The sequence below is a fragment of the Sprattus sprattus genome, assembly GCF_963457725.1.
Source record: "Sprattus sprattus genome assembly, chromosome: 2".
NCBI lineage: Eukaryota > Metazoa > Chordata > Actinopteri > Clupeiformes > Clupeidae > Sprattus > Sprattus sprattus.
Window position 1 is genome coordinate 22,242,614 of NC_137921.1, and position 10,142 is coordinate 22,252,755.

At 43.4% G+C, this 10,142-nt stretch overlaps 1 protein-coding gene across 1 annotated transcript; it reads left to right on the top strand.

Moving 5' to 3' along the window:
• Positions 1 to 3,430: 3,430 nt before the first annotated feature.
• Positions 3,431 to 6,004, top strand: hey2 (hes-related family bHLH transcription factor with YRPW motif 2; the record flags this gene model as incomplete). Its single annotated transcript, XM_080833419.1, has 5 exons — positions 3,431 to 3,513; positions 3,909 to 3,987; positions 4,088 to 4,171; positions 4,407 to 4,488; positions 5,238 to 6,004. 5 exons carry the CDS (start codon positions 3,431 to 3,433, stop codon positions 6,002 to 6,004), a joined length of 1,095 nt encoding a protein of 364 aa, XP_080689545.1.
• Between the last annotated feature and the right edge of the window lie 4,138 nt (positions 6,005 to 10,142).

The window sequence follows — 10,142 nt, forward strand, 5'->3', positions numbered from 1 at the left end:
CCATCCTCTGTTGTGGAGTCACACCCTGCGTCTTTATCAGAAGCACTCCGTCTCCCTCCGCCAAGGATGGAACACAGAAAAATACACTGATAAGGCCCACAAGCAGCAGGGACATTTTATCCCACCCCATCCCTGAACAATTTACCTAAAACACCTCCTAATACGGGATGTCAGCAAACCTGCTGCAGCTTGTAACTTACAGTGACAGCTCAAAACATTTTGGGTCATGTGTAGACCAAGGAAACTCAAATTACAAGTAAAATGAGCCCATATAAACTGTTCAGGTGACCCTTAGTTAATAGTTTTATTAAGCTGGAAATATTTACCCATGAAGCTGTCTTGTCCAAAATCATCTGCATTACAACTAAATCAGTCCTGACAAAAGTGTACAAAGGTGTACACATTAGAGGTACAAGTTAAGCGATTTTTACCACAAACACTATTTTTTATCTCCCCCACCGCCAATCACTTGTGTATAAATAGCCTGTGCCAGTATGTTACGTAAATGTTGAGGGTTTGGCTAGCTTTAGCAGAAGCCGACATGGCCCTTTGAAGAAGCTGAGGGGGGGGGGGGGGGGGGGGGGTATATCCGTCAGTGTGGTGAGAGAGGGGAAAGTCCAGGTTGGGGAGGCTGGATGGACAGAGGGTTTTAATTAGAGCCCTTCCCCTGGGTCACACCTGGGAAAGGCGAAATGCAGCAGTAGCCTATGAGAGGGTGTTGACAGTCCCAGTTTAGATATGTGCAGTCAAGGGGTGGATGGGGCACAGGTTGTTTCCAGCCAAGTAGCGCAGGATAAATGAATCAAAAAGAGCGTGCGTGCCCACACACACACACACACACACACACACACACACACACACACACACACACACACACACACACACACACACACACACACACACACACACACACACACACACACACACACACAACCACACATACACACACACACAAACACATGCACCACACACAGCCGGCAGTAGCAGCAGGAGATATGATAACATTTACACACGGCCTGTCTGCAAACAGCTACTGTGGAGTATGTGGTGATGACAAGCAGAGGAAAATGTTGAAGGAAGATAAGAAAAAAAGAAAGAAAGAAATCAAGAAAGAGAGAAAGAAAGAGAATTCAATGAATGAACATGTACTTAACTGAACCTTACTGACAATTTCTGTTATGTGTAACTATATTTAATAAACTGTTATTATACTGCAAATGTCAACTGAAAACATAGTGTAATGGCTCAATATGAAACAAGTAAAGGAAATTAATGAGCAAAATGATATATAGACATTTAATTAAACACATTCAGTCTTTTATTGTTAGAAGCTAATGACTTGATTGAAAGCAGTTTTGTTTTATAGCCTGCTGCCATTGAAATACAGCAATAGCATTGTGCAACTCTCTGACAGAAACCAAATGGCTGGAGAACCACATACACATTCTTCTTTGCCTTACACAAGAAGCATCTTTAAAAAAAAAAAAAAAAAAATCGGAAAGGTCAAAATGTGGCCTCTGGTCCTCTCTGTGCAGTCCAGTATTGTCCTGCAAAGGTTTTCAGCTCCACTGGGCACAGAGCAAACACTGATAGAGGTGGTGTGTGTGTGTGTGTGTGTGTGTGTGTGTGTGTTGGTGTCTGAGTGTGTGAAGCGGAGGGGGAGATAGGATTACAAGTGAACAGTAACACCAGCCATTGCTGCAGCACCGGCATCGCTCCTGTCCTGTGTGTGTGTGCGTGTGTGTGCGTGTGTGTGTGTGTGCGTGCGTGCGCTGGTGTCAGCCAGGACGGTGGCGGAGTGGAAGCGACACTTGGCCGCTGCTAACCTCCCTGTCACACCGGACCCCTCCGCCCTAGCGCACCCCCACACCCCACCCCTCCACAGTCCCTCTCTGCCCCTCGCCTTGCCTGTGTTCCTGCCCGCCTTCTCACACGATGATTGGGTTTCAGTGCGGCGCGCAGGGGCTGTGGGAACGAGTCATCACACTGGCAGGCAGCCTGGGAGACTGCGCCTCTCTCCACCGGGCCCAAGGCACATGACAGGGGAGGTTTTGTGTGTGGCTAAACAATGCGCGGTCTTCACTGTTTAACCCAGGAAACTGACTACAGCTGGGGCCTCCAACTGGCAAGGGGACCAGTTTGTGTGTGTGTGTGTGTGTGTGTGTGTGTGTGTGTGTGTGTGTGTGTGTGTGTGTGTGTGTGTGTGTGTGTGTGTGTGTGTGTGAGAGAGAGAGAGAGAGAGAGAGAGAAAAAAAACTTGTGTATGGTGTGTGCTTATTTGCCTTGTTGCTTTGTTTGTTATTGTGGTTTACACTTAATTTGTCTAATATCACACCACTCAGTTTTCTGAGACGGAGATGAGACACATACTTAAGAAATCTGTATCTCAAAAACAAGACAATTGACGAGCTTTCAACATGATGCATTTTGTTGAGATTAATTTGGTAAAAGCCTGGTATTGATTCCATGCCTCAAAAAAGAAATCCTGTTCCACAAAGGGTTTTTTTAAGAAAACCTCTTCAGTGTTTCTTAGGATTTCTTTAAAGCCCAATCTGAAGGCTCAATAATTCTCCTTAATGAAGACCTTCAACCGTCCAAGAAGCTGTGCTCCTAGCTTCTTTCTCAGCCGCTGCTCCCAGCCCCTCTTGGCAACTGTCCTTTAGCACTGGCTGTACGGTGTCAATTGGGTCTTTCTGGTGTGCCATAGGAGATCACCTCAGCCAAAGTCCAGGTGCGAGGCCACCCTTTGATAACCGGCCAGACTTGACACCAAGCGTGAATAACGGCACTATTTTCTGGCAGCGTTATTTACGTCCTTTAGATACAAATACCATTCGGACTTCTAAGAATAAAAAGTAACGATTAAAATGTAAGAAATGTTTAATCATTTAATTGTACAAGCTAGAGCACTGAATATATCCATCTGTCGCGCTTTAGTTTAAGAGTGATAGAGAATTTCTTTTCATTATTCTTATCCGTGATAATAACACTCCTGATGACTTTATAACTCTCTAAGGCTACACTTTTGCAAACAAACTCATTCTATTGTGTGTTTTACGCGGTTTATGCAATATTGCCGCCTTTTACATGGTCGACTGTCTCGTAACTGGTTTCTCACGCTTCTTCAGAGCCCACGGACATGTTTTACTCGAGCGCTAAAACTGGGAAGAGTCAATCATCAGGGGAACTTCAAGAGCGCCGGTTCTGGAAAGGCACGGTGGCGCACACACAGACTGCGAGGCTCGGGGCGTGTTTTTTCTGCTGTGGGTGTTTCCCAAGCCGGCCGTGGGCGGTAACGCTCCCGCTCCTGCGATTGAGGCTCCAACGGTTCGTGGGAAAGAAGTTCAGAGGGATTTGTAGTCACTAAGCAAGGGCTACCTGTGCGCACAAGCACCGCCGAGGACACGTTGAGGAAAACCCCATTATCACGATGAAGAGGCCTTGTGAGGATACTACTTCTGACAGCGACATGGATGAAACCATTGATGTTGGCAGCGAAAACAATTATTCTGGGTATGGGCGTATAAAAGCAACCTTGTCATCTATAATTCTCATCTACGCTTTTTATCTCTATGCGTGGAATTTAAAGAGGAGACCTTTTCCTAAAAAAAAAAGAGAAAAAAAGTTCAGCTTGAGATCTCATTTGTGTAGACTAAAAATGTGGTGAATCTGAAATTGATGAAAAAAAATCTCAGAGCAATTCAATCAGTTATTTAATTATTCATCTTTCTGTTTGTGTTGCGATTTAAATATTCATTTTTTTTAACTTGCGTAGGACTATATCTTTTAGTCTTTGAATCTCTTTAATTTACGGGCGTATTACATATGCAATATTCCCAGCTGACGTGCCGGAGAAAGTGTGTCAGTGTGTAAACAGTAAATTGATATCAAACATGTTTGCCCCCCAGGCAAAGTAGCGGTTCATTCATAAGATGCAGTTCACCCACAACAACTACCCAAGTTATGGCCCGGAAGAAAAGAAGAGGGGTACATATTTGCTTTGTACAATTCTCACCATACGTATTTATTAGCTGAGTTTATTGGGTTAATTCGTATAAAATGTTTGTCTATTGTGTGTTTATTTTAGATCATCGAGAAGAGACGAAGAGACCGAATAAATAACAGTTTGTCTGACTTGCGCCGTCTGGTCCCAACAGCATTTGAAAAACAGGTGAGTTACAACAAGGCTTTGGTTACTTGTTGCTTCCTTTGTTTAGTGTAACTTTTGTTAAAACAAATATTTATTTCTAGCACTTGAGACGAATGTGTATTTTTAAGTTACAACTTGCAAGCTCCACCATAGCACCTGCATGAGTTAAGTTGACATTATAAACAGTGAAATTCTTTTTTTTTAAAAACTAAATGTGTCTGCACCCTCTTGTTCTTCCTCTTGTCTATGCCTTCAGGGCTCCGCCAAATTGGAAAAAGCGGAAATATTGCAGATGACAGTGGATCACCTAAAGATGCTCCAAGCTACCGGCGGCAAAGGTAAGGAGTTAATTGGTTTCTAACTCAGCTGTACTCCACAGCGAAACCCGAGCGAGCAGCCCCCTACCTTTGACAAGATTAAAGCAGTGGAAATCAATGCTAATGGCAGGATTGAACTCGTGGGAAAGCGCTGTCGGGACAAAAGAAGCACTTGACCCTGGGATTGTGTTTGCTTTCATAAACCCGTGGGAGGGGAGCGGGCCGCATTCACTGGCCGCCCTGTTGAGGGGGCGGAGGGCGGTGGTGGTGTGTGTGTGTGAGTGAGGGGGGGCTTGTTTGGGGTTTCCAGAGAGTGTAAAAACCGGTGCACTGGAGAGACAAAACAAACATGCAAACATCCCCGAACACAAAAAAACAGGCCGTTACGCTTGCTTCTGGCTCCCCCGCCCCCGGGGGTCTCAGTGCGCTCCTGACAGCCAGAGGCCCGCGTGTCCGAGCGTTTAATCACTGCGCTATCGCAAACAGCTGTTAGCCTCATTAAAGCTGGTTAAAGACAAGCTGTATTTATAGGTACATGGCATTCAGCTTCTCTCCAACTCTGTTTCCCCCTCTCTTTCCCTGTTTCTCCCTCACTATAACTTTCTCTGACTTCCTTGCTCTCACCATACCTCTTTTTCTGTCATACTCTTAACCCATCCCTCTTCCCTTCCTACCTGTTGTCTTGTCTTTACCTTTCCATCTGTCTCTCCATCTCCTCTCTGTGAGATGTGGATAATGTGAAAATTGAATTCCCTTTTCTCCTGTTTCAGCAGGGTATTTTGACGCTCATGCCCTGGCTATGGACTTCATGAGCATCGGGTTCAGAGAGTGTCTGACTGAGGTGGCCCGCTACCTGAGCTCCGTGGAGGGCCTGGAGTCGGGGGACCCTCTACGTGTGCGCCTGGTGTCCCACCTGAGCAGCTGCGCGTCCCAGAGGGAGGCGGCCGCCATGACCAGCTCCATGGCCCACCACCACCACCACCACCCCCAAGCTCTGCACCCGCACCACTGGGCCGCAGCAGCCGCTGCAGCCGCCCTTCACCCTCTCCCCGCCGCCTTCCTCCACAACGGACTCCCCCTGTCCCCGTCCGAGGCGCCCTCCGGCAGGCTCTCAGAGGTCCCCCAGCGGGGCTCAGCGCTGCTCACCGCCACATTCTCCTCATCCTCGTCTTCCTCCTCTTCTTCCTCCTCCTCCGCCACTTCCTCACACTCCGACGCCACTCTCAGGGCGCCCTCTACGGGCAGCGCAGCGCCCTGCATGCCCCCGCAGATCTCCACCTCTCTGCTGTCGCTTTCGGCCACTGTGCACGCCGCTGCTGCGGCCGCCGCCGCCCAGACCTTCCCCCTCTCCTTCCCTGGGGGCTTCCCTATCTTCACACCCGGCCTGACTGCCGGCACGTCCAGCAGCCACGCCACACAGGCCCACAGGTCCTCCATTTCCAGCAGCACATCCACGTCCCAGCAGACCGGCAGCAGCAGCGGTAGCAGTGGCAGTAAACCGTATCGGCCTTGGGGGACTGAAGTGGGAGCCTTTTAAGTTTGTCGCAAAAAACCCGCCCCGAGTGCTTGGTGTGGATGGAAGTCTTCCACACTTTGTAGATAAAGGATGGGGGGAAAACTGTGTTGCTCAACGGCCTGAGTTTTTTTTAATCAAATGCCTATGAACTTGTTTGTGTGTTTGTTTGTTTGTTTTTCTGGTCTACAAGTTTGTTTGGTTTTTATCTTGTGACGGCGACATCAAAAACATGAGCAAGTTGACCCCTGAGGAGTGAGAAAATCCCCAGATGTTTTTTTTTTCTTTAAATGTTTTACACTACAGAGGACATATTTTAACCATAGCAAAAGAGTTATATTACTACCAATTGCCTCTCAGTTACTGACATTTCTGACAGAACCGGTTGGTCACCATTTGTTCCAGTGTTTGATAGACATTTCTCCCCACCTAAATCGTTTTCCCCTGGGTCATGTTCTTGTGAGTTAAGAGGCAGCATGGCACCAGTCAGTATTCACAACATGAAAAGAATTTTTTTTTTTTTTTATTAAGCTTGGCCAGATAGACTTTTAACTTTAGTAGTGGGCATTACGTTGTTAATACTTAGCACTCTGTTGTCTTGCATTGAACACACACATGTTGCACAATCTGTGTTGTGTTTTAAGGGAAGACAACAAATATCTTAACGACAAACCAAAGTATTTTTTATGATAATCAGCTGGCTACAGTACAAATCAATTCAGTGTGTTTTTGTAAACTAAATCATTTAACTAACAAAAGGAAAGTCTGTAAATATGTATATGTTTGGGAAAGATAAAGTAGAATTTATATTGAAATTAGAGACAAACGTTTATATCAGTATGCACTTCAATAACTGCTGTTTCGGATGGGACAGGAGCTTTTCCATCAAAACACTGAAGTTATAACAAAACTTACGGACCCACAAAGAAAAGTAAGCACTCTTTTGTTTTAGTTTTTTTTTCTCCAACCTTTTATCCTGTTCAACGATACTACTGTACTTGTTTTTTTTATTTTGCATTTTTGAAAATATATATATATATAGTACCCTGTTTCTGTTAAATGTAACAGTTTTCTATGCAAACAAAAACCACTCCAGATGTCACTGATTAAATATGATGTTTTTTTGAAACTTTGGGCAGTTTGGAGCGCATCATTCCTTCTTTTTGCTTTCACCACATCTGAGCAATTAAGCTGGTCCTGGAATGCCAAGAGGGCGAGGGGATGGTGGCCCCAGAAACCGACATATTGTCTGCTGAAGGAAATCATTTGCTGGTTCCTGTGTGTTGTTTAAATTATGCAAAGAAAGAGGGAACTGCTAGTGGGCCACACAAACAAATGCAATTGTATCTGTCATTCTGGAATGTAAAAATGAAGACCAAAGACAAAGAAAAGTCTGCTCGCAGACGCCAAGCTTGTCTTTGAAATTGAAGCTTAAGTCAGTTACTTTTCAGAGGAGTTTGGTTGTGTTGTCTTAACAGCATAGAAACCATCTCTGCCTTTTTCTCTGTCTCTAAATTTATAGTTCTCTAGTTGTTCTTTGGCAGGGATATTTGTTTGCCCATGTTATTGATGTCATTGTTGTTGTTGTTTAGACTTTGGCAAGATTTATGTGAAAAGGGCAAAAAACAGGTAAAATCCTTCAGTTCATATCTGATACAACGCTACCATCATTTAAATAACAGAAGCACCCTGTGGGCAGGGATAGAGGGAAGACGTGTGCAGGCATTTTTTTTCATTCTTTTTTTCACTTTTTTTGTCTCAAGCTAACCCCAAGCTCTGCAAGGTAGGCGTTCGACATGAAAGCCAAAACAACACTGGTCACACATCACACACCCAAGATGGGCCCAGTCTTTCTGCCACCCCCACGAGCCTAATCCACTTTCTTTATCCCCGGGGGTCTGTTAGAAAGATTTACATTAGTAAATCACTGTCACACCATTAAATTCCTTAAGAGTAAAAAAGTATCAGCATTTCCAAGTGAATGGGGATTACTCCAAACGGCGGCCGCTTGCCCATCGACAATCATGGGAACAGTGCTCGCCCGTAAATCCGCCGGTTATCTGCTTTAGTCCGCCTGGTTCTCACGCCGGAGCTCTGGCTTTGAAGTGGCCGTCATAAATCAGGAGCACACATGATCCCCCCCCCTCCCCCTAAAACCCCTCTGTTCATGCCCCCCCCTGCTTCCCAGCCAAACCCTGACCCTGAAGCATCACATAGGCAGTGGCATGAAAACAGTTAATGCACCTTGGAAAATCATCCTTTATTATTTGTCTTTGAACAGGAAATGTTCTTATGTTGGTATTACCATTACAATGCCTTTAAAACAATATCATTATTAGTACTAAAAAAATTGAGATTATTGTATTTCAATTTACAAAATGGTAAAAATCCTAAAATGTACTAAAACACTGGTGTGATAAGATGACATTACCAGATGAAAAGACACATTTTCTTATCATACCCCCTAAAAACAGATTATATCATATATTGTCTCTTGGAATGAAAAATATATTGAGACTATGTGAACATTGAACAATGTTATGAGGAAATTTGGGCTTTACTGTCAGAGGCTTGTAAAGGCTTTGCAAATAATATATTCACCAAGCTACTTTATTGTGTTTAGCAAAACAAAAAAACCTCTGCCACAGTCATTGAAGAGCCATGCTCTGGCACCAGACCATGTCTTCTGTATTTGTTTTTGTTGTATATCCACGTGAAGTGATTTGGAAAAGCTCCAAACTACCAACAGGCCTGTCATTCACTTGGCTTCTGAAATACTCAAGCTGCATCCACTACTGCATTGGGTTGCTCAAAGATCGCCTCTGCATTAATATAGCTTATCCACCATATTATGGGGACTTAATAAACATACAGATATAAAATGTTAGAGTAATACAAATAAGTAAAAATGGGTTTTACACACCACTAAACATGTTTTAATAGGAAATATGGAACTACACACCATTAAATGAGAAATCTGATGTTTTTTAACTTTGGCCCTATTTTCCCATCTTTTTGGTTCCAAATTTTTACTAGGGACAAAAACTAATCAAAATCAGTCGAGTATTGAGTGAGAATACTATAACCAGCAACTGCAAAATGGCCATACAATGTAATCCTATGGGGCAAGCTTCCATGTCAAAGTAAACAGCTAGCTTTTGCCACAGACAGGCTCATAATGTTATTATAAGTGTCTGAAAACCTAGAAAGGATTAGTTCTTCTGGACCGGAAGAAGAGAAAGGTAAACTAATGACTAGAAACATTTTCAACAGTTTCTTTAAAGTTATTGAGGTAAACAGATACTGGTCTATCTCTGTAGGGATCCTTTTCAAGTTGACAGACACTTAGTATATGGTATGAACCTGTTCAAAACAATTCAGTTTAATACAATTATGAAATATGTAATATATTTTCTGGTTAGGTGCAAATATTAGCAACCACTAACATTATTACAGCTCAAATAACTAAATAAAGTAAATATCAATAAGCTTTCATGGCTGTTCCCGCTGAACGTATTTATTCTTATTGACAGTTTAACAGAGTCAATGGCACTGAAGACCATCTAGGTTATTAAAAGTTTTCATGGAAGTTCTCAACAGTGTCAAACAAGGGCAAAACAAAGTGAGATACCCCCCCTTGTGGTGATACTCAGGTAACACATGCAGACCACACAACACTTTTTCACCCCTCACCAATGATCTATGCTTTGCGGCTCTAAAAAGTGTAAATGAGAACTGCTATTTGACACAAAATTAATTATTATGCCGTGTAAGAGCATTTAAAAACAAACCTTTGAAGTGCTTCAGTAAGCCTACACAAATAAAAGGGAAAGCAACTGGGAAGTTATATATTCGTTCTACAGCGATGCTTCCATCTTTGTCCCACATGTGAATTATGTAATTTGTAACTGCATAGAATCTCATTTAATTCAAGAAAATCAACACAAAAGGGAATAAACACGTGAAATTAAGTGTCCATAAGGCCTATAGTTTGTATGAAGGGATAATACCTAACACCTCAACACACAGAACATATAAAAACTGCATATGCCAAACCATCAAATCTGCAAAAGACTTGGTTTGAGATATCTATATTCTCACCAATTGACAAAATGTGATTTACTCTGTTCAGTAATTATTGCATTAAACCAGAAATTGGATA